At 54.4% G+C, this 25,497-nt stretch overlaps 1 protein-coding gene across 2 annotated transcripts in view; it reads left to right on the forward strand.

Moving 5' to 3' along the window:
• Positions 1-14,862: 14,862 nt before the first annotated feature.
• LOC122386470 (rho GTPase-activating protein 18-like) overlaps positions 14,863-25,497 on the forward strand; it is a 28,660-nt gene continuing 18,025 nt past the window's right edge. Inside the window, exons 1-2 of one of the 2 annotated variants that reach the window (XM_043375696.1) lie at positions 14,863-15,011; positions 22,860-22,977. In XM_043375696.1, coding sequence (XP_043231631.1) covers positions 14,973-15,011; positions 22,860-22,977 — 157 coding nt within the window. In that variant the 5' untranslated portion in view covers positions 14,863-14,972. Of the gene's footprint in view, positions 15,012-15,748; positions 15,935-22,859; positions 22,978-25,497 lie in introns of those variants that run through there. The other variant, XM_043375697.1, reaches the window with a different exon arrangement.

A 25,497-nucleotide genomic window follows, 5' to 3' on the forward strand; every position in this document is an offset into this window, starting at 1 on the left:
GAGATGAGAGCGAGAGAGAGAGAGAGAGAGAGAGAGAGAGAGAGAGAGAGATACTTTATTTACAGACTCCTGGTCCAGAAATGGGGAATGAAGGGGAACTTCACTTCACAGGAAGTTAAAACAGGTATACATACAGTAACAATCACCAGCCATACAGCGTTCTCGACCACATCCTCCTGATAGGTGACGTACATGCCAGATCACTATGGTACAGTGTAGAAATGATGCGATTGGCTGATATGCGTATTCGTGACAAGAAATTCCACACTGATTTGCGGCGAGTCGCGTCATAGCCATCTACACATTGTTGAGCAAACATTCCGGAGGCACTGCAATACCGGTCGTAACCAAAAAACATCCTAGCCGCATTATTGAAACAAACCTTAAACTTCCTCAAATCGGACATGTGATAGGAATGCCACAGGTCCATGTTGCAAACATTAGAACAATAAATGCTGTACAAATATTTCTTCACATCATGCGTGCACAAAGCAAATTTACGAATAAGGGAATTAGCTCTACAACATAACAACCTGTACTGCTGTCGAATTTCAGAATCATCAGCCCTGGCGAAGTCAGAAGATATCGAATACCCAAGATACTTATAATCATTAACAAAACTAAGAGTCTGGCCTCAGAGCAAAACCGTGGGTATAGAGCCATGTCGCGAAATTTCTTAGGTAGCATTGCCATGCAAACAGACTTCTTGGAATTAAATAGAATATCGTGTTTCGTAGCATAACTCTCGCATATATTCAGCAACTTCTGTAGGCCACTATAGAAGTAATTTCGGGCTGACCAGTCACGAGCGGGTGGGTTGTGGCCTGCAACCTGCCTAACCAGTCCCGACCCACCCGACCACTCAGCTTGTTAGTGCTCCCGTTCCGACACAAGCAGACCGACTTGTTCCAATCGTGCGATAACTTGACCCAGCTACCAATTAAATTAACTTACCGGATGAATGTTGTGTTTCAAACAGGCTGGCTACGCTTCATTGCAGAATCCTAACGTATGCAGTAGAATCCTGTGATGATGCGACTGTGAAACCTCGAAATAATTATCACCTTAGATTTTAGGAATACCTAACAATTATGAAAACCGGTTGCAAAAACTTGACTCTGAGGAACCTGTCTAGAGGCTAATGAACTTGCAGACCGAAATAGCTCACCCACTGATCTTAAAACTACCCGGCTATTTGAAGCAGCAGTCATTCGTAGGGCCAGCGCACTCCGCCCCGACTGCACTGGCGGCGCGGGATCGAACCGCAGTCTCGCCACAGTGGCCGCTATTCGACCAGTTTATGGTCATTCACTGGCGGTCGCAGCCGCTGGCAAAGGGGGGGGGGCAAAGTCACACTCGCGGGACATAACACTTATCCGTCACCGGAGGGGGGGGGGGTGATCGACTAATTTTTTACGTCCACGAGGCGCCGAAAAAGTTGGCATTACTTATGCTTCATCCACCTCATTCTTGCGTGAAATCTTTAAGCTCAATTTAAGGCAAAATCACCAGTTCCATTTCCCGTCCCACGGTGTTTCCACCGGTCGGGCCACTGCACCATGGCGACGGATCGGTGTAGCATATACTGGAAGGTCGGGCACGCGGATTCATGACCTTACCACTATAAAACAAGTCGGAAAAGTACAGATACCTCTTGCTTTGAACAAGCATGTGAAACCCAGAGAGCATTTTCAAACCATGACATTTACCCATATAGATGTGTAGCGGCGGGAGAAAGTAGGTACACCGACCTCTGGAGACCCCCGGCCCCACAGGTTCCTGGTTTTCAAAATTGGCATCTGAGGGCCGCGCGCGACACGTGCGGGGCTTCGCAACGGCTCTATTGGGGCTCGGCTCACTCAACCTGTCTTATAGTCCTACTGCTAAAAAGACTGGCCCTGAGCTCTAAGGACTTCATCAGTCTCTGCCAGCCCCACACACCGGCTCATGGGGTCCCGACATCGAAATATGAGGGAATCTGCGCGGGGCCATCAGGACGTAAAGTAATCTCGATCAGGACCAACGTAAGGCTGTGCAGGAGTCTGTGTGAGCCCTGTGATCTCCAGAAGCCCACCCATGTATGTTTTCACTTAGAGGCCAGTTTAGGGCCCTCAGAGACCAGTACAGGGCCTGCAGACTGCAAAGGCCAGTAGTTTGAGACCATTAGAGACCGAGTTGGGCTCTCAGAGGCTAATGTGGGTCCTTACTCATTGCAGGCCAACATGGGGCCCTCAGAGGTCAGCGTGGGGCCCTAAGAGACCGGCATGAGCCGTCGTTGGACCCCAGGGGCCAGCAGAGGGCCCTCAAAGGCCCAGATGGGCCCTCCTCAGAGGCCAATGCAGGCCCTTAGAGGCTGGCATCGGGTCTTCAGCAGCCAGTGCGGGGCCCTCATTGGCACCTAAATGTTCGTCTTGGGACACCAGAGACAGCAACAAGGCCATTAGAGACCGGTGTGAGACCCTCAGACGCCGGTTGGGGCCCCTGAGGCCGGTTAGGGGCCATCATATGCCAGATGTGGGGCCTCAGAGGTCGATGTGGGCTCTTAGCGGTCAACGTGGGCGCTTGACCGCCACTGAAGTTCCATCATCAGTGTAGGACGCTCAAAGACCGGTGTGGGAGCTATATTAATAGCTGGGCGTGGTTTTTTTTAAGCCTCGTGACGATCGAATCAGGGCCAGGGCCCCATACACTTATGGGGGCCCATCGGTTGCTTGAGGGGGGGGGGGGGGCAAATGATATGACGGCCCCCTTTATGTGCCTTGGGGGGGGGTCATGGCCCTGATGCCCCCCCCCCCCCCCCAGTGACCGCCACTTTGTACACATTACATACAGGCCTCTGAGATTACATACCAGCTCATGCAAACTCTATGCAGGCTCCGGAGGTCCCACGCTAATCCTTAAGAAACCAAGCCGGCATACGGCGTCACCACCGGGCTTCTGAGGTGCACAGCACCAACCCATGAAGTCTTATGTGTCGTAGAGCCACGCTCATTTGGCAGGGCCCATCCGCCACTGGCGAAAAGGGTCTCATGCAAGCCATTGCTGGGCCTACGAGAGCCTCAAGTAAACCCACGCTGATATTCCATATAAGATCCGGCCATACTCGTGAACCGGTGCCAGCGTCGCTGACTGCCAAATTGACAGAATGCGAAATTGAGCCCACTCATGAGTGAAATTTACGTCCTTTGATGGCGCAAGAGGGAAAATGAAACATACAAAAAGCTTTTCTAGGACTTTTGTTCGATCTGAAAGGTGGGGCCAAAAGATAGTATGGCCCCACCTTTCAGCACCAAAGGGGGGGGCCATGGCCCCCGTGCCCCCCCCCCCCTGGGACCGCCTATGTGGTCATTCCAGTTTCCCAGGGGCCGTTGCCGTTTTTGCGTGGAGTTTGGTGGTCAGGTGGCGGGCCAGAATCAAGCAGCGGTTACACAGTGGCTGTGCTATTCAGAGCGGCTGGCCGGGCCGCTTGACTGCGTCTGCCGTCTGGTGGGGTCTGGTGGGATCTGGTGGGTCTGATGGGGTCTAGTGGGTCTGGTGGGTTCTCCGCCGTCATCCGACGCCCACCGGCTGCAACGGGCTGGCGACGGCGGCTGGCGCACAGCTGCACCTATCGTAGGCCATCGGAGCCTTTGTCGCGAGGAGGCTGGACAAGAACTGGAGCATAACGCTTTGATCTGCAGATAGAGTATATGACAATGCAACAGGTTGAAGTGTGCCGTTGAATCGCTGCCCACGAACCGAAATCTGCATAAAAAAGCTCCGCAAATAGGAGGGCAGGGTCAACTGAGGCTGACGCTTTCGGATAAGTAAACCATAGTCATATTTATAATTACCTTAGGATAGTTCAGAAAGTTATAAAATAAGCTAGTTTGACGCTCATTGGTATCTAAAAGTACTTTCATCTCCCTCATGCTTAGGTAAGTACCTAGCATGCTCAGCATCAGCGTCCACTTGACATACTTTATTCCTGACTTTACCAGTAACAGCAAAGTAAAGATGAATAGTTAATTGATTGCCGAGCCTCTTCCAGTTCCACGATCCATGCAAATCATTCACTCCGCATTATCGTGTTACTGTGACACGTGTAACTTCTGCTGGTAGCATTGAAACAAATTGCTGTACAGACTCGTGCAAATTGCATCGATAATGACAGCAATCATTAACACTACTCGTACGCACGAACACCGCACGCCTGGAACCGATGACGTCACAGAGAGTCGCGCCTGCCTCGTGCACCACTTTCGCGCCTCATTGGGGTGAAGATCCGGTGCCGGTGTAGCAGTCAGTTTCCTGCGGTCTGATGTACCGACGTGGCCTCGCACGGGCCGGGTCGCGCATCGCAGACACGCCCAGCCAAGGACGGCGCAATGACTTGTCATTCCTCACCGCGTCTGTGTTGCGTGTCAGTGACGTCATCGGCTCAGGGTCGCCGCCGCCGGCTCTAAGTGGAGCTGAAGCGGAAATCACCTATCGTTAATACCCGGGTTCGGCCCGGCTTAAGTGCAAAAGGGTGGTTCAGGTTAGTCATTTCACCAGGTTGTCGATTAATCAAGAACAAAGCGAGGTCGGTAGAAGGTGACACTACTGATGGCATCTATTGTTTCGTTTTCTAATTTTGCAACCAAAGGACAAACAGGAGCATTGTTGATATGCATAATGCATATGCAGCGTTTTGCATTTGAATTAGCACCAACGCAACGGTGACGGAAGCAAAAGAACAGGTGCCTATCCTTAGTTATCATCAATAAACATACTAAATAAATACCAATGTTATAAATATATTAAAAAACTACGACATGGGATCATTGGGAAACAGTTCCCTCTTCACTCAGACACATTTAAACCGGTTATTATTCATACATACATGCAGGCAGGTGCACACGACCAGCCAAATAGCTCAGTGTTATCTGAACGGTGGTCAGCAGACCGATAAATTACTGCCTTGCCCTAAGTCGCAATTTTGCAGGAAAAGGGGAGCAGCTGTATAGGTACCCTTGAGGCTCGCTTTCGTACGTAACTGACGTCGTGCCGTGTCGTGGCGACAGCAGTTACCTGCGTCTGTGACCAACAAACTACCTCTACCTAAACGAGTGCGGTGGTCTGGCAAAGCATATTCTCAAATGTTTCATAAGGAGCAGTTTTGTGTACATTCGGAACAGGCTGCTGCCTGCTGAGAAGCAAACAAAAGGTTTGAGAAGTGGGACCATTTCATTTGAAGTGACTCACCAATCATTCATCGCACAAGAAAGTTTTCAAATTGTTGCAGAGGTCATGACTGCTATGATTCGGACTTCTGATCCAAATGATGCTACTCTTTGGTGTGAATCATGCTAGAAGACCAATGATCTATGATTATTGTCTCCTCCGTGGTGAATTATGTTTGTGCCACATGAAAATTCCAGGAACTTCGGTTGAAATCCTGAACCATAACCTAGAACATATATCTGACATGCAATCGTCGATCTCTTCGACCGGTAGGTAACTTGTAAATATCTACATACACTAAGGTTTCCAAATCCTATAAAACTTTTCGTCTCGGAGCTAATACCACCTCCACTGGGCCATGACCAAAAATACGACTTCCCTCCTCCAAAAGTCGCCGTCAGCACATAACGAGGCTTCTTCCATGGCTTCTAACTCCGATTGGCATAATTCCTTGTCGGCACAAAGCTTGTGCAACACGGAAAGACTTCTAGCATAATGACGAGAAGTAACACTAGAATGATCATCAATGATGTGATTACGTTCGCAATCAGTCAGACTTTCCTTTCCATATTGCAATGTCTAACGGTTCGAGCTTCGCACGCTCACGCAGCTTCGTAATGGGTCACCATCCCTTACATACCTCCTATACTCCTCCTTGGGTAAGCAATTCGCGAAAAACAGTCAAATCATTTCGTCTACTCACCCACTAAGCCCCTAAAAGTCATAAAAACAAACCCGACCAGCAACCAGTAGCTTTATGTTTACCATCTACCGCTCGTTACATTAGTCAGGCGGGCCCAGCTACACGGACGCCGCCCTCCCCCTTCCTCCTGTCAGGCGCGACAGGAAGGTGAGCACGCATCGCCGCGCTTCGCCGCACTTTCTCCCACACTGTCAGCGGTCAGGATATCCTTCATAGGCGCCGCAGCGGGCACCTCCGGGCACCTCCGGGTAACTCCGGGCACCTCCGGCTGGCGGCCCGCTCCGCAGGGTCCGGGGCGCGGTCCGGGGCCTTGGCGGCACGCTCCCGCAGCGCAGCACCAGTGGTGCTGCGCTGGTGTTGATGGTGGCGCCTGGTGCAATAACATCACTGTCTAGGGTGGGACCTCACAGTCTGGGGTGGGACACACTGTCGGGGGCGGGAAACAACGCGAAGCGTGTGGGTGACCGGGAGAAGCCTTACGTGACTGACGTGCGGACGGACGGAAGGAACTAGGAGGGAAGAGAGGACGGGAGGGAGGGAGTGGCAAGGTCAGGATGATGCAAGCGTTGTGCACTGTGGGTTATTCGGCTTGTGTGTCGTTCATTCCATTTTCCTGACTATCCGTGACAGCCAGAGCTAGGCTTGTAAGGTCTAGCACGGATTTACGTCTTTTGAAGTTATCAAACACACACAATACAACACAGCACATCATCCGCCGCTCACCCAGCATATCCCACCGTTCCCATATGTCGCGTCGATACCGGGCCCCCGCTTCGTCCGGAGACCCATCGGTGATTGACCACCTAAAGACGGCTAAACGGTTCGCGTCAGTCCACCACGCCGACCGTTTACCTGCCCGATACCGTTGGGTGTCGATCACACGCGGTGTCCGATCCAAATCGACGGCAGATGGTCAGAATGGCTCCTGTGCGGTTTATTGGTAAATGTCGGAATGATGTCCGGACCAGACGCGCCGGGTTTGATGGTAGTTTGTTCACCAGTTACCGTTTGTTGTGGGGAGCTGATGAAGAGGCTGGCTCAGAGCGAACAGCGCGAGCGATCGCTGAGGAACCAACCAGTCACCTGCCTGTGCCCCCACTTCGGAATGACTTTCACTGATTGAATTATGTTGTTGACTTGTCGCTGAGCGCATGTCACCCATGTTAACGAGCAAGACCTTTCATCGAGCGGTTCAACGTCGACGTTGATGTCATTGATCGATGAGACCGATCAATTTTACATCCATGGTACCTCAACGCGATTCATTCGTTCATCCTTCGGCGGTTTCTTTGCCGAGCTGGGTGGATCGCTCTCGGCTCATGTATTGCTTATGTATTCTATTCCTTTATGCAAGTCATCTACCACGGATCGACATCAGGAAATGCCAGATGCTGGCTATGTCTTTTTGTGATGATATGGACGGCTGTAGTACCTTAGAAATCGCACATGGACATGCCTATTGCCTAATGAGCAGCTCCGTTCATTTGTACGTCAAAAAGACATTCAACAAGAAAGACCTTCTAGGGATGCAACAGAAAGTAAGGGCTATATATAGCATGTACCTCGTAAACTTCACACTTTTTGGGAAACAGCACGATTAGTTAATTGCAATCCACCGACTCGGCCTTATTACATCTTTTTTGTATACCTTTTTATATGTACAGCTTCGACGGGTGGTATGATGCCAACTTCTTCGACTAAAAACACAAGGTTTGTGCATGACTCACTGCCATTCATTGTGTCTTGACAGAGACGTATTGTTAGGCCGCACAAGAAGTAATATCAACGCGTGCCACTGCACACGAAAATGCCGACAGAAAGGGACTAAATTCGGTCACAGGAAGCGATCAGTATCAGCGCAGCTAAATGTGGCATTACTAATGCTCACCATTTCCGTGCAGTTAGCTTGAAATAATCACATCCGTTGCATGAGCCAACTATGCTAAATGGCCTTACGTGACTCAAAGGACACCTGAAAGCCAACCAAAAGTTCACATCAATTTTTCCAGCTGGCAAAACATCACCCAGGTCCCAGACCAACCCGTCATAAGTCCGACCGACAATGGGCGACCACGTGCTCCGGTAACTTCAGACAATGACTGGCGGTTGAGAGAAGGGATGTCATAGAATGATGTGGCCACTGGTTTCAGTTGATAGATGGATGGAACGCCGCGGCGGTCATGGCTGACGGACGGAAGGGTGCCACCTGCCTCCCGCTGGCACGCGCAGGGTCATACAGTCACGATGAGCGAGTTCAGTCACCAGTCACGGTAAAAAAGAACTGGGGAAGCGCTTTGTTGAGGGTGATTCGAGCTGAACGGTATGGGGAGCGCAAAAACCTAATTTGAGGCAGGACACCTCATCGTCATAAAAGAAAACCTACATTACTTCAGAAACTGATTAAACGTCTCATTCTCAGCTTCAGTTGTGGCATGGGCGGGAAGCGCTAGTCTCTTATCCTCAGTCACGGCTTATTAGCAGCCTAACAGGGCACAAACATTCTCCTGGCTCGAGCGCCCCTGGCAGTTCCCTGGCCACACCGCGACCCCAAATGAGTGCAGCGCGCGCGACCGCCTGCGGTGACCCAGGGGCGTGGCGCCGCCTCAGAGGTCGCCCGAGGTCACAGCCAAGGATATCCAGATCCGGCGATACGTCGACAGGAACAGATATATCGCGAAATTAGTCGGTGACCGTGAAGGTTCCATGCGCTGATGCATAAGCGTAGACGTGGAAACGCATGCTTGACCTGCATACTGTTTCGCATGAGGTAACGGCGTGGGTTAACTGGAGGTAGAGTCAGCCATGGAATGAGAGAAAGTGTGGCTAACTCTTCCTTCTCAGGCAGTGGTACCGTTTCTTTAGGCACGCTTTTATAACGGCGCTCAGCTGGATTAACTCGACCACCCGCATAGAAAACCAGCGCCTCCATGCGCCTGGTCACGGGTTTCGGTGACAACGGGACCAGTCTTTTGCCTCCCTTGCCCTGTCATCGCCTCATGGTTCCAGCACCTGATCTGACACAAGCGCAGCTCGCCTCAGCTCTCTGAGGCAGCGACCACCGCGCTCGGTCGACCGGCCCCATGTGTCGTTAATTACAGCACAAGGGCACTCCAGCGCGTGTAGCCGGGGGCACCGGACCTGGCGCGCTCAGAAGCGATGGATAGCGAGTGAGCCAGGCTCATGCGCGGCGCTCCATGACGCGAGGCCGGTCTGACATGCGTAGCGAGCTTATCAGCTCGTTGAAGTAATGAGTGTAGGTAGGTGCGCGCTCATGACAGGGCCGTGGCAACTACCGAGGCGGCTCAAAGTGCGCTCATTACCGAGGTCAGTGAAAGGTGACCGGTCGGCCGATAGGGGCTAGTGTGACCGCCGCATGTACGTATGAATGTATATGCACCGGCTGTGGCTCGTCGCCGGCCAGGTAGACCGCCGGGACCGGCCGGTCGCGAGGGCGCCGGCCGCCCGGGCCCGGCCTGACCGGGCCGCCTGACCCTTCCGCCGCCGCGCAGCCTGGGAGGGCCGAGACCGGCCCCCCTGTTTTTGACGGCGGCGTCTGGAATGTGTATTGTCCACGCCGGCGTCCCCGTCCCAGGCAGGCGCGCGGACCGGCCAGGTGCGGCTATTTTGGGACCGCTGCGCGTCGCTAGACGTGTTTTTCTTCTCCCTTCGTTTCCGGATCTATTCAGCCTCCCCACCTGTGCTATTCTTCGTGACCCCATTTCTCGCCATATTTAAACTGATGTAAACATGTTTCTCGCCCTGTTCTGTTCTGGCCTCCGCACCGTGCGGACGTGCGCCTGTCTCGTCTTGGTCGTCGCTCCGCAATACAGAAATACCTCTTCAGTGCTGTGTCGGGAAGTGTGCAAACAACGAGACACAGTGAGCAACAGTAAGCGGGCGGAGTTAGAATCGGGCGTGTGCGGCGCGTGCGCAACTCTTCATTCTACACAAGTTACCTTACCTTCACTCCTCTACCTTTCCTGGTCTGCTGAATTGTGGGCCTCCTTGTCGCTTGAATTGTGACTTCTATCTCTACTCACTTAACCTTCCCATTTTACCCTTCCTGGTCTGCTGAATTGTGGGCCTCCTTGTCGCTTGAATTGTGACTTCTATCTCTACTCACTTAACCTTCCCATTTTACCCTTCCTGGTCTGCTGAATTGTGGGCCTCCTTGTCGCTTGAATTGTGACTTCTATCTCTCACCTGTGTCACGCTGAATTGCCGTGGCTCCTGGCTGCTGAATTGTGGCCATCCTTCATATCCGATCGATCTGCCTAAAGCCCTTCACCTACTTGTGTTGAATAGGGTGTGCACGAGTCATTTCACCCAAATGCCGTGGACCCGCCGGTCTGATTAGCGCCAGAAAGGAGTGTTTACAGTCCGCTCCGCCAGAGGAGAGTCGGGCGCCGCGCGGAGCGGTGTCCCGTCGAGCACAGGCCGGCGCGTGGCCGCGACATTTACTGGTCCTCCGGGCCGGATACATCCGGCAACATGTCAGCAACAGGAGAAACAGAACAGCCTCCCTCAGCAGACCTGGAAGAGAGCGTCCCAAGAGAGAAGCGTCATGAAGCGGTGAGCGAGGAGTTGAAGGTGCTGCGCCGGAAAAGGGGACAGAAGTTGGCAGTCTTTTCCCGCGCGTGCCACAGAGCAGAATTACTCATCGCCGTTCGTGGGAGTCGCTCAACCTTAGAAGGATTGTTCGAGACAGTCGATGTGGCATTGGAAGGCGTCATCACAGCGAATGATGCACTGGAAGCCTGCCTGTCGTCTGAAGCAGATAAGGCTGATGCAGAGGAGTACTGTGCCAAGGCAGAACGTGATAGAGAAGATATCGTCGAAAGAATCACCCAGCATCTAGCAGAGCGCAGAGATGAGCCGCCATCAGACGCCGGCTCTGTCGTTTCTGTCGCTCAGAAGACCCAGACGAGTGCCGTCTCAAGAGCATCTCAAGTCGAAGCAGAGGTTGCGTCTAAGATTAAAGCACTACGCCTACAGCAGCTTAAGCGTAGGCAAGAAGAACAGCGACTGCAAGAAAGTCAAGAAGAGGAGAAACAGCGCCGCAGGGAAGAAGAACAGCGCCGTAGGCAACAAGAGGAAGAGCGCCGCAGGCAAGAAGAGCAGCGCCAAGAGAGGGAAGCCGAGCGACGAAGACAGCTTCAAGATGCTGAAGATGAAGCTGAAGCAGCCCAGCTCGAAGCTAATCTACGTAAGGAGCTCAACGGTGACCTTCAACACGAAAGGAGGAACGATTTCGAAGATGAGCTGTTTGCAACAGAAGAAGCCGGAGACAGAAGTCATCAGCGAGAAGTACAGCCATCGTTTGAAAGGACAACTACCGCACCAAGCCATGAAATGGAGGCACGTCGTGAAAAGCCGGTCAAAGGTCCAGGATCTCATCAGAAGAGGCACAACCCGTCATGGATAGGAAAACTGCGCAGTCCGCGTCAGACCCAGCGCGCAGAGAGCGCAGCTCCGTTTTCAGCCTTCGCGAAGAGTATCCCAAAACTGACCCTTCCGGCCTTCAGTGGTAAGGCGTCAGAATGGCCGAGATGGAGCGGATTGTTCAAAGCGCTGGTGCACGATCAGCCGTCCCTCTCAGACACAGAAAAGATCGCCCACCTTCAGTCATCGGTGAGTGGACTAGCGCAGCAGACAATTTCTGGCATGTTATACGATGGAAGTCTGTACCACCAAGCGTTGAAAGCCCTCGAGGAGCGGTTTGGTCAAGATGACGATATCATCAAACACAACCTCAACAGCATCTTCAACGCCCCGGACCCGCAGGAAGATGATGCAGAAGCGCTGGAAAGATTCCAAGCGACGGTACACTGCGCCGTGACTATCCTTCACAGCATGGGGGCAGATGCTGACCTTCACAGCAGTGATAGCTTGCATCGGACGGTGGAAAAACTACCTCGGGACCTGAGAAGAGAGTGGGGAAAGTTCTCGCTGGAACTGAAGCCGACCAGACCATCACTTCTAGACGTTGACTCGTGGCTGAAGACCCAAGTGAAGATCAGCAGAAGCTGTCCCAAGGGAAAAGGGGACGGCGAAGAAGTCGGCGCCAGGCAAAGAAAGGAACGCGCCGATGAGATCGTCCAAAGACAAACCTTCTTCACAGCCGCGAATCCAAAGCACAAGCAGATGTGCTCGGCATGTGAAGGCCAGCACGATCTGCAACAGTGTCAGATCTTCATCGGGAAGTCTCCTGATGTCAGGCTCGAGCACGCATTCAACCAGCGGTTGTGCCTCTACTGCCTCAGGAAGGGCCATCGCGTGGCAGACTGCGGAAAGGCAAGGCGCTGTGAAAGTGATGGCTGCAAGTACCGACATCACGCCCTTCTCCATGGAAGTCGGCCAGTCAGATCGCGACAGCCTGATGACTCGGTGGCAAAGCCTGAATCGGGCAGCGAGGGAGCAGACGCAGCAGCACCGGGGGCGGTGCCTTCCCTCCTCCCAGAGCCTGCGCAGCAGGTAATGTTTGTCCAGAGCAGAGTCAGCGCTGGAGAGCTCCTGTCCGAACAGGAAAAGGAATGGCGAGCCACAGAAGCTTCCAGGACCAAACACAGCCAGCCAGCGCCACAGTCTCCAACACGACTCCAACACGGCGCGGGACATGCGGCCGCTCGCCCGCGTGACCCAGGTGTTACCGGGACCAGATGGATGAGTCCATTCTGTCCAGATCAAGGCGGCAGGACGATGCGAGAATAGATGGCCGTAGTCAAGATCGCGGTGCTGGAAGAGAAGTGTGCAAATGGTGAGAATAGTTATGTAAATACGTGTATCGTGTTTCGTTCGCGCCAGCCGGTTAGAGAAAGCCGACGATTGCTCGCCCTCTCCAGACGCAGCCCAGTCGAGGCCGTCTATCAGCCGATACATCAGCGGCGGTACTGTGTTTTAGTGTTCTCGTGGAGTCGAACACGGGGGGCGGGATGTGACCGACGCATGTACGTATGAATGTATATGCACCGGCTGTGGCTCGTCGCCGGCCAGGTAGACCGCCGGGACCGGCCGGTCGCGAGGGCGCCGGCCGCCCGGGCCCGGCCTGACCGGGCCGCCTGACCCTTCCGCCGCCGCGCAGCCTGGGAGGGCCGAGACCGGCCCCCCTGTTTTTGACGGCGGCGTCTGGAATGTGTATTGTCCACGCCGGCGTCCCCGTCCCAGGCAGGCGCGCGGACCGGCCAGGTGCGGCTATTTTGGGACCGCTGCGCGTCGCTAGACGTGTTTTTCTTCTCCCTTCGTTTCCGGATCTATTCAGCCTCCCCACCTGTGCTATTCTTCGTGACCCCATTTCTCGCCATATTTAAACTGATGTAAACATGTTTCTCGCCCTGTTCTGTTCTGGCCTCCGCACCGTGCGGACGTGCGCCTGTCTCGTCTTGGTCGTCGCTCCGCAATACAGAAATACCTCTTCAGTGCTGTGTCGGGAAGTGTGCAAACAACGAGACACAGTGAGCAACAGTAAGCGGGCGGAGTTAGAATCGGGCGTGTGCGGCGCGTGCGCAACTCTTCATTCTACACAAGTTACCTTACCTTCACTCCTCTACCTTTCCTGGTCTGCTGAATTGTGGGCCTCCTTGTCGCTTGAATTGTGACTTCTATCTCTACTCACTTAACCTTCCCATTTTACCCTTCCTGGTCTGCTGAATTGTGGGCCTCCTTGTCGCTTGAATTGTGACTTCTATCTCTACTCACTTAACCTTCCCATTTTACCCTTCCTGGTCTGCTGAATTGTGGGCCTCCTTGTCGCTTGAATTGTGACTTCTATCTCTCACCTGTGTCACGCTGAATTGCCGTGGCTCCTGGCTGCTGAATTGTGGCCATCCTTCATATCCGATCGATCTGCCTAAAGCCCTTCACCTACTTGTGTTGAATAGGGTGTGCACGAGTCATTTCACCCAAATGCCGTGGACCCGCCGGTCTGATTAGCGCCAGAAAGGAGTGTTTACAGTCCGCTCCGCCAGAGGAGAGTCGGGCGCCGCGCGGAGCGGTGTCCCGTCGAGCACAGGCCGGCGCGTGGCCGCGACAGCTAGCATAAACCAATTACATGGGCTCAGAGCTGTCCGCATGGTCCCCATAGTCGTAGGATCTGGTAATGTTGATAGCGCCAATAAAAAGCTTTGTTTTGAAGTTGTACATGTAGCTGATTTAGCTGATGTAAGGATAGTCAACGTCTTGATTCCAAATATAAAACATAGCGATGAATAACCGCAAAGCGAGTGATTTTCTCACCTTTTCTATCAAAGAAATCGCAAGAATGCTGTAACCTGACGCACGCTGGCTGTGCGCACAGATAAGCTGCACCTCAAATACGCTCCAGTTTCGGGGAAGGGAAGAAAGTTTACTTTAGCATGTGAAACTGATCTCTGCCGCGGGCCAGCACGCGAGCTTTCTGTTTCAGTGGCCTCCCGCGGCTAGCGATCGGAGGTGGATAGTAGCGCCAAATTTCTCCCGCCCTGCACACTATCGCGAAAAATAGCTCGCAGGCCGCAGCCCGCCCCTCTGGCGCTTGCAGTGGTTAGACGCTTCCCCGCAACTCGATAGTTCAGCTGACCATAGTCATGTCTTCGAGCAACACCTGCGGGTTCAAAGGAAGTGAGTGTCGCACGTAAATTGAGACTCGTGGATTGAGGAAACGGCGCATAAGGCAGATAAGGCTCTCAGGTAGCTGTCGGGAAAGCCTCACGATAATATGCTCCGCCTCCATCACTGATGTGATATTTCAAGAATCATCTCATTTGCCTCCACGAACTCTCAGCTTTGTCTGCTCTTCGAACATACCAATTCGTCACCGGGCTGGCCCGAGACGGCGGCGGTGGCGACGCGGTCACGGCGGCTGTGGCGCGGGTGCGGCGTCGGTGGCGCGGTGCACGACGCTCCCAGCGGCGGCGCGTCGTGTTGGCCCAGCGCGCCGATAACGCCGCCGCGCGGCGCGTGACAGATAGCGCCGCCGGCGCCGGCCCGACGACAGCTGCAGTGGTGCTGCGGGGCGCAGGGCGAGTGGCAGGAGCAGAAGGTGATCCAGGGGTGCACGCAGGTCAGCCGGAGAGGCCAACAGGTCACCATGGCGGCTAGGATACCGCCGCCGGCGTCACCGAGGCTGGTAAGGACTTCGTGGTCGGACTCGGCGTGCGGTGACGCTCGAGGTTTGCTGTGACTGCAGTCCAACGTTGACAGCAGCTGCATGTCGATTGACAGTAACCCGATAACTATGACTCATAAGTGCGCTAAAATCAGTGAACGCTTGTAAACATTAGATAAGTTACAGAATAATTGTGCAGCTGCGTAAAGTGTGGTTTATTGGTAGAATCCTGCCTGTCATCTGCTAGAAAGTTTGTCTATCTAACTGGATTCTGTCATACTTGTGTCTGACTTTCTAGATGCACAGCAAACTTCTAGGAACCTTGCAGTTGTTAGAAGGCTGCAGACGGGATATTTTGCCCAATAAGTAAAAGTGGCAACTGTCTTGGGGTCTTGACCTCTGAAACGCATTCAGCCCGAAGCCTATACCAAGCACGAATAACTTGGCCGGCTGTATCGATCCATCAATTCTTCGAAGCCTGAACCGTGTTAGGTAACCGCCGAAGGGGATGTCTCTCACCTGATGAGAACCGTCCCTTTCGGTAAATTTTCGTCATGCTCGCCGGCGATCATCCACCTACAAGGGACCCCAGTCTCGAGCTTTAGCCATGACGGACGTTATTCAAGCATTAACGGGACGTTGAATCGTGATTAGCGGGCCGACGTGACACGACGCGACACCGAGCCAGTGGGGTCCAGGGAATGGGGAGGGGGAGGGGGGGGGGGCGATAACGAGAAGGGTGGAGAAGAACAAACAGAACCGCGGCGGCCCCGCCGTGGTCGGCCGATAACACGCGCAGTGTGAGCCGAGCCGCGGTGTACAAGGGGTGCGCGGAGTGTTTCTCGCGCGGCGCGCGCGACGAATGCGATATAAGTGCTCGGTTTGGTGTACGGAATAACAGGACAACATCAACGGAGCGACAGGAGACGGACGCATGATGGCAGGTGGGCGCAGCGATAGGCTGCGGGGGGGGGGGAAGGATCTAGGTAGAACGGCCACGAGGAGACGGGATAGGGGGGGGGGGACCGTTCGACGGGCGCTATAGAAGTGGGCGTGACGGAGAGGGGCGGGTACCTAGCTGACCACGACACCGTGCGCCTAGAGAGGCCAGCATCTGTGGTCCCCGTCGTGTCATGGCCACGGCCGACGGGTGTGACCTGATCCGTATATGCCGTGTGCACAGGAGGACCTGGTAACTGTGGTCCCCGTCGTGTCATGGCCACGGCCGACGGGTGTGACCTGATCCGTACATGCCGTGTGAACAGGATGACTTGGCAACTGTGGTCCCCGTCGTGTCATGGCCACGGCCGACGGGTGTGACCTGATCCGTACATGCCGTGTGAACAGGATGACCTGGCAACTGTGGTCCCCGTCGTGTCATGGCCACGGCCGACGGGTGCGACCTGATCCGTACATGCCGTGTGAACAGGATGACCTGGTAACTGTGGTCCCCGTCGTGTCATGGCCACGGCCGACGGGTGTGACCTGATCCGTATATGCCGTGTGCACAGGAGGACCTGGCAACTGTGGTCCCCGTCGTGTCATGGCCACGGCCGACGGGTGTGACCTGATCCGTATATGCCGTGTGAACAGGATGACCTGGCAACTGTGGTCCCCGTCGTGTCATGGCCACGGCCGACGGGTGTGACCTGATCCGTACATGCCGTGTGAACAGGATGACCTGGCAACTGTGGTCCCCGTCGTGTCATGGCCACGGCCGACGGGTGTGACCTGATCCGTACATGCCGTGTGAACAGGATGACCTGGCAACTGTGGTCCCCGTCGTGTCATGGCCACGGCCGACGGGTGTGACCTGATCCGTACATGCCGTGTGAACAGGATGACCTGGCAACTGTGGTCCCCGTCGTGTCATGGCCACGGCCGACGGGTGTGACCTGATCCGTATATGCCGTGTGCACAGGAGGACCGGGCAACTGTGGTCCCCGTCGTGTCATGGCCACGGCAGACGGGTGTGACCTGATCCGTACATGCCGTGTGCACAGGAGGACCTGGCACTCTGTGGTCCCCGTCGTGTCATGGCCACGGCCGACGGGTGTGACCTGATCCGTATATGCCGTGTGCACAGGATGACCTGGCAACTGTGGTCCCCGTCGTGTCATGGCCACGGCCGACGGGTGTGACCTGATCCGTACATGCCGTGTGAACAGGATGACCTGGCAACTGTGGTCCCCGTCGTGTCATGGCCACGGCCGACGGGTGTGACCTGATCCGTATATGCCGTGTGAACAGGATGACCTGGCAACTGTGGTCCCCGTCGTGTCATGGCCACGGCCGACGGGTGTGACCTGATCCGTACATGCCGTGTGAACAGGATGACCTGGCAACTGTGGTCCCCGTCGTGTCATGGCCACGGCCGACGGGTGTGACCTGATCTGTACATGCCGTGTGAACAGGATGACCTGGCCACTGTGGTCCCCGTCGTGCCATGGCCACGGCCGACGGGTGTGACCTGATCCGTATATGCCGTGTGCACAGGAGGACCTGGCAACTGTGGTCCCCGTCGTGTCATGGCCACGGCCGACGGGTGTGACCTGATCCGTACATGCCGTGTGAACAGGATGACCTGGCAACTGTGGTCCCCGTCGGGTCATGGCCACGGCCGACGGGTGTGACCTGATCCGTACATGCCGTGTGAACAGGATGACCTGGCAACTGTGGTCCCCGTCGTGTCATGGCCACGGCCGACGGGTGTGACCTGATCCGTATATGCCGTGTGCACAGGAGGACCTGGCACTCTGTGGTCCCCGTCGTGTCATGGCCACGGCCGACGGGTGTGACCTGATCCGTATATGCCGTGTGCACAGGAGGACCTGGCACTCTGTGGTCCCCGTCGGGCCATGGCCACGGCCGACGGGTGAGACCTGATCCGTACATGCCGTGTGAACAGGATGACCTGGCAACTGTGGTCCCCGTCGTGTCATGGCCACGGCCGACGGGTGAGACCTGATCAGTACATGCCGTGTGCACAGGAGGACCTGGCAACTGTGGTCCCCGTCGAGCCATATCTGGCCCGACGACGGGTATGACCTGACACGTGACGTAACTCGCGAGTTCTACCCGGCAGGTAATGGTGCGAACTGATCCAGAACAGGCGGGCACGTATAGGAGAGGGGCGGGTATCTAATGGCCTCCATCGGGGCGCGGCGGCATTGGGTGAGACGGCAATTTAGTGGTGTCAATCGTAGCTTGAATCTGTGGATTTCCGATTTTGTCCAATGTCCAATCCGGAATTCGGTTGGACAATGACGCAGGTTTGGACAACTTTGGACAATCATTGCTACACCTCAGCATTTCTATAAAGCAATCGTGGTTAACACTGATTGGCGAATAGAAAGATCAGCCTTTGAGATGATTAACACATTAAAGCTGCTAAAAATACATAAAAAAAAGATAACAGTGTTAAGTGTAAACTATTGCGTAGGTTTCGGACATCTTTGGACAAATGGCTAGCTTAAACATTTTGGACGGAAATCGGCGTAAGCATTGGAATTGGACGGACATTGGACATACATTTTCTGCAACTAACACCACTAGACGGCATACGCCGAGGTGATAAAGACGAGGCGCCGTCAGCGAGGTGTTGTCGCGGCTGAGCAAATATTGGAGCTTACGACCGGTCGGGACGATAGCGGAGGGTGGGAGAGCAGAGAGGGAGAGTTTGAGGGCACGCAGCTGCGCGCTAAGACAAACAGGTCGGCCGTGCCGAGGCCCAGGGAGGGGAGATGGGACGTTGGGAGCGGTCTCCAGCGGCGGCTGGGTTCTGGGGAGGGGCCGGTCATAACGGAGGGTGGGGGTGGGGGGGGGGAGGGAGATACACTTGGCTGGACATGTGCATCGGGTAGATCGAAATAGTCAGTGTCACTCTGCGGTGCAGTGATGGATTCCAGACTGGGTGTGTGCGCAGAATAGACCGTCCCAGTCAGTGTCACGCAGCCGTGCAGAGATGCATTGTATGTCGGCTAGCCGGGTGCCCCGGGCGCCCCGATTTCGGCTGGCTTTGAGCGCTAGGCGGATTGATATGGTGAGTGTCACGCTGACGTGCCGCGGTGGTTCCCGGCTGGCTGTGTCGACTGCGGTCTTTCCACAGGGCACGTATCAGCAAGAAGGCTCATGTTAGACCGTTTCCAACGCTAAGTCGGAATGTAACTGCACAACTGCAGGTCGTCACTGTCCCGTCGCGGCGGCGGCCGCCGCTTGTGATACTGATGGGTCGGGCTTTCGAATGAGCCTGATCCGTACACCTATCATATCCCTCGTCCGTGTGCGGCGTTCTGTTGCGTCTAGCGTGTGGGGAAGGGGTCAGTTGGACCCCCCCCTCCCCCTGCCGTCCGGCTCCTGATTGGGCTGGAATGCCCAGGTCATCAGACCAGTTCGGTCGCCAATGGGACGTCATTAAGCTCCGCCAAAGCGAGCCTCAAGGACGTCACCCCAAACGGCCGACTCGTCTCGTCTCGTCTCGGCCGGCGCCGGCTCTCCCCCAGCAAGGCAGTGAACGCGACGGTTAGTGTATGTAGGTTGGACCACCGGCTGGAATGACTGGATCCGGTTATACTCTGACCACGTGGTGTGGGCGTCACATTTCTGTTGGCTTAGACCCGGCGTCGGCAAGGCGGTCTAGATGACATTAACAGGGTCAACATGTCGCCAACTGGTCGGTGCGTGTGCATGTCATCGCGGCCTCGGTATGGTATCGATATATACCTGGCGCAATAGCGGCGCCTGCCAGACATGCCAAGTTCAACGCGTATAGCCCAGCAGAAACGCAGCGCGGCAAACTCGCTGACTAGTGCTCGCGTCAAACGCGAAAGCCGGACATGAGGGGAATCTGTGGACCCAGTGGTGCTATTTGCTTACGGCCTGGGCGGCCGTAGCGGTGATAAAAGCTACACCGCCGACAAACCGACGAACAAGGGAGGGACAATGGCCTGGGACGGACGGAGAGGAGGGGAGGGGAGGAAAGAGGAGAGGAGAGGAGAGGAGAGGAGAGGAGAGGAGAGGAGAGAGAGAGAGAGAGAGAGAGAGGATGGAGGGCGGAAGAGAGAGAGAGAGGAGGGAGAGGAAGAGAGAGAGAGAGAGAGAGAGAGAGAGAGAGAGAGAGAGAGAGAGAGAGAGAGAGAGAGAGAGAGAGAGAGAGAGAGAGAGAGAGAGAGAGAGAGAGAGAGAGAGAGAGAGAGAAAGGGGGGGTGCGGCGACATGGATAAGGGAACGTGCGGCCGAGCGGGCGGACGCGCGGAAAGACGACCTCGAGTGACTCATAACGCACACCGCGGCGCCGGCGCGGCGGGCCGGTCAGGCAAGTGCAAACAGCAGATAGCCCGGCACGGCAGGCTGTGGTACTGCGATCCTAGGCGTGACTTCGGGGGCGTATTCATAATTAGACTCGTGCATGATCCTACGCCGTCGACAGTGCAGAAGGGTGGAAGCCAAGCGACAGGCTGTGGACAATGGTCGATGCCAGAGAAACTGTCGTTGGGCGGTTCCGGCACGGGGCTGACATTGGATACCGCGGTGCGGCGCGGGGCCGTTTCGCGAAAAACAATCAGTCCGCCGAACGGCGCCGTGCCGGGGTGACGGCAGCCATTCGGCGAGAGGTCGCGGACGGTACGACACGGGGACCGTTCCATGCTCCACCGCTGCCGAACATGATAGTGAACCCGTTGAGTGCGCGCGATAAACCTAATGGCGAAGTGCGGCTCATTTTAGATCTATCACAGTAGAGAGATGTCGGGGTCAACGCCGGGTTAGACCCAGACGAGTTTCGTGTGACGTACACATCATTCGACGAGGCCGTGCGGTCGATTCTCCTAGCTGGAGGCGCCGGGACCTTGCTGTTCAAGACCGATGTTAAAAATGCATTCAAACTTATACCTGTCCGGCCCGGCCAGTGGGCGCTACTGGGGTTCTGTTGGGACGGTTTACTATACTACCAGGTTTGTCTGCCATTGAGGCTAGAAGCAGTCCATGGGTTTTCAATGATTTTGCCACATGCTTGCGCCTATGTGTTCCAGGATCAGACATCGGACGTGTATATACGCAATTATTTAGATGACTTCTTCGGGGTAGGGCGTGGAGTATCGGACAGTGCCGACGTAGCGTATGTGAGACTGCGAGACATTTGTGCGGAAGTGGGCGTGCCGCTGGCCGAGCGGAAACGCGCCCCGCCATCAACACGGATGGAGCTTCTCGGGTTGTGATAGACACAGAAACACCCTAGACACCCTAGCGTTGCCAGACGCCAAGCTAGTGGGCACCCAGGAGTTACTAAAGACACTGCTCGGGCGACAGAAATGCACACAGCGGGAACTGCTGTCGGTGGTGGGACGTCTCGTGCACGCCAGCAAGTACGTCCCGCCGGGGAGGGCGTTCACTAGACGCCTGCTAGATTCGGCGATAATCTAGTATGAATACACATACCCTTGGTTCCTTTGGGGTGTTTGGCGGTGGCTCGCACAGAGCTGGAGGCGAAGATAAACCCGGGTGTTGACGGCCTTTCACAGCCAAACAGGGAGAGGAGTTGATCGGAGGACACGCTAATCAAGCATTAACGGGACGTTGAATCGTGATTAGCGGGCCGACGTGACACGACGCGACACCGAGCCAGTGGGGTCCAGGGAATGGGGAGGGGGAGGGGGGGGGGCGATAACGAGAAGGGTGGAGAAGAACAAACAGAACCGCGGCGGCCCCGCCGTGGTCGGCCGATAACACGCGCAGTGTGAGCCGAGCCGCGGTGTACAAGGGGTGCGCGGAGTGTTTGCCCACCCACCATCCCCATCATCACCGTCCTGTCCTTTGTTCCCAAACGACCCTCGTCGTCCACCCGGGTTTGACGAAGCGGTGGCTCGCACAGAGCTGGAGGCGAAGATAAACCCGGGTGTTGACGGCCTTTCACAGCCAAACAGGGAGAGGAGTTGATCGGAGGACACGCTAATGATGCATTACCACTGTGACCTCTGGTCATGGAAGCAATCGGCGTCAGATGGATAGTCTGCGAGCTGCCTCGGCCCGACATTGGGCCAAAGATCTCCGATTAGAGATGAACGATCATGCCGCCGCTGTCATAACACAGGCCGCATTTCCACCTTGGCCACGTCTGACCTTGGCTTAGACAAATAACCACACATTATCGATGAGCTCAAAGCATTAAATTCCCATCGCGGGCCGTTGAGATCTACATGTAATCTACAGCCAGACTCCCCAATGGTTTGGGGAGAACCTATTCCCAACTTAGCAAAGGTGTCATAATTATCGGCTACGAAGTAACTAAAAACGAGGTGACTTCGTCACTATTTATTGGCTTTATCAAGTTTCTCGTGACGATGTAACGACTCATGCATTTTATCAGCCACCTTCGTGACGTTGATGACGTCTCGTTCACGACTTCAGCATTCCTGAATCACCTTCTCTGTAGACTGTATACAGTGTATACAGTTATCACCACATCCGTTTCCTGTATGGGTGGGTCGGAGATTTTCGGCCAGTGCTGCTCTGAAGAGCTGACCCAGTGCGGTGTGATAAATGAACGTCGGACGCTCCTTCTCTGAGCTCGTGAGAGCAGATAGGCGCCCAGAGAAGGCGGAACACATCTCCAACGAGCTCTCCAAAGCCGGCTCACATCCGTCTCCTCCGTTATCTGTTGACGGAGGTTACAAATGACGCTCACTGCCAACTAGTTCGAGAAACGTTAATGACGTTCCTTTGATCGATACGCTTAAAAACATATACCCATGTAGGGCTACTTGCTTTACCTATTTTTCAGGAAGACTGTCTAACTCATAAACAAACTTCGCCAAGATCATAGTCTCGTCCATACCACTCAGTCCTGGTAACATGTGTTCTTCTCTTTCACAGGACCCGCTTCACAGCATGGAGACATACAACAGCCAGGAGTACTTTGACCTCGTGAACGAGTCGCGCATGGCTCGCCGCGACTCTGACGACGTCGCCGACGATGACAACACGCCCGAAGGTAGGCAGTGGACCCTTTGCTTGCCGCCGCCTAACTCCCCAAAGACCACACTCTAGGCGCAAACAGCATACACAGAGGCGACACTTCTCCCAAAACTGGAGAGCCTGCGCCAAGCTCGTTCAGGACAAGGCCAACCTAGCTGTCCTCTTCTCATGAAATCGAGCGAAGACATCCGTGGGATGGACAGACGCGTGGCGGTCGGTCATAAATAGGCACGAACGTCGTGCATAATCAGGGAGACGATCTATGAATGACTAAAGAGAAGACCGCGGGAGAGGGAGCGACCAAGACAAGTCGTGGGGCAATAGAAGTTCGTGAGGCCCAACAACGGATCCTGTTTGTCTAACCGATGGCGAAAACGTGCCGAGTACGACGGAGATACGTCGATGTGGAGAGCGCAGTGGCAGATGGAAAGGAAGCCGAAGGGGCTGTTCTGTCAAGGTCACTAGCCGGTGCTGAGAGATGATTTAGGGTACCCGGTACAGCCACTTCAGATGCAGAAGTCTCGTAGAAACAATCAGTTCCTATCTCAGAAACAGAAAGCTGCAGGCGACTATATCGGACTCCAGAGATGGAAAAACAAATTCAAAGGACGGGTTTGTACAGTTTTCTTTCGACTACGTGTTCTTTTTGACACTAAATCATAAACAGAGTGCACCGTTGCTCTCCGCACTAAACGAGTGAAACATCAAATAGGCTTTCAACGATACCGTGCTTTGTTCCTTTTTCATGAACTATAGCATAAAACCTTTTAAACCACCAATGGCAAGTATTACCATGGTCAAATCAGAGCACACATACCCGCACGTTCGCCACCCGGCAACCCACTTGCTGCACCTCCTCCGGCAGTGAAGTCGTTCCGTCTTCCGCGGGAAATGCCACCATCGCTCGGGCCACACTGCACTGTCGCGCGAGCCCCGGCAGCGACCCCTCGTGACCTCTGTCGGCTCGTAACCCGGCGTGGGTGCGGACGGATCCCGTCCGCCTCCCTCGCTGTGCAGTGGCCAACCCAGGTCGCAGGTCACGGGTCAAGGGTCAGGAAGGTCAGACACGGGTGCGGTGTCAGTTACCATCACATCGTGCTACTGCGATGATCCCTCGTCTTACTAACAAACAGACTTGAGTTGATGCTAAGGAGGTGATGTGGGCTTCGAACTGTTTGGCCTAGGATAGGTAGAGTAGAGATGACGATATGGCGTGTGGACGTTAGGTGCTGATAAATTGTTAAACCCAAGGTGGATTGACCTGGTATAGTTTAAGAAATACCATGGGCCTAAAGTATCCCTATTGTCGCACAGCAAGATACAGCAGCGAACGGCTGCCGTGATTTGGCACCTTTCCCGTCACGACTGAACGGTTTTCGTGACGCTGGCGACGTTCACTGACCGTCACGAGGAGCCTGTGTGACGTCACAGACTGCCGAACCACAGTGCCGTTAGGCCGATCTTACGCCGAGGACGAAAAGTCACGACCGTCACTACAATTTGTTCTATTTCGAAAATAAAAGCCATCTGGTGAAGTATCGGAGCCCAGATGTCAGCGTTCAAGAGCGGAATATTTCGAAATTCAACTCGGTTTTGCCTATCATGAGCGCCGACTGTCGAAAAGGTGTTGGCAAATGTTCGACCAATGTTCAGAACGGTTTCGCTTTTTACAAAAAAAAAACTTAACCCGCGCACCGACGGGGGTCTGCGCCAACTTAGTACCGACGGGGGGGGGCGGATGACCGCCCCCCCCTGAGATCTCGAGAACGAAGCAAGATAGCGACAAGCGGTAAACGGCATCGGATACGCACGGCCAAGATCTACAATTTTTACTAAGGACATTTTCAGGTCAGGTCAAAGATGACGTCACAGGGGTCGAAAAAGTCAAAATGGCGGCGCTAGATATGGAGAGAGTTTTTCTCGAATAACTTTCGAATTAGTCAAGATAGGAACAAACTAAGGGCATCATCGTGTTCCTCTCGTCAATCCGCATCGAATGATATATATGTTGACCTCGAAAGGTCAAGGTCAAAGGTTGACCTCAGGTCACGTGACCTCGAGGTCATCATGTATATCATTCGATGCGTCTTGACGAGCTGAACACAATGAGACCATCCACGCGTCTGTATCTTGTTCCTGTACGGAGTTATTGGCCAAAAACCTTTGGTGACCTTTGATGACGTCACATGACCTCACAGCTGCCCAACAGCAAAACAGACCTCAAGGTAGTGAAGGTTGATCGTATATGAAGTCATGTATGGTATATGGGGCCATTCCGACCCGTTTTAGTGGTAAAAACAGGGAGTTGATTTTTCCCCCATTGACTTATAATGGGGAGGTCGCGAAATTGACCTGACCTTAGGTCACCGATATCAAAATTCCGAGATATACAAATTGTAGCTACTAATGACCTTATAATATCCTGCGACTTTCAAAGGCCTCCGACATCTACTGTAGCTCTGGCACGGTGACAAAGTTGCAAAAAAGTGACTTGAGGTTGGGTCATTCAAAGTGACCTGGTGACCTGACCTTCAAA

Source organism: Amphibalanus amphitrite, unplaced genomic scaffold (genome assembly GCF_019059575.1).
Source record: "Amphibalanus amphitrite isolate SeventyFive unplaced genomic scaffold, NRLGWU_Aamphi_draft 000252F_arrow, whole genome shotgun sequence".
NCBI lineage: Eukaryota > Metazoa > Arthropoda > Thecostraca > Balanomorpha > Balanidae > Amphibalanus > Amphibalanus amphitrite.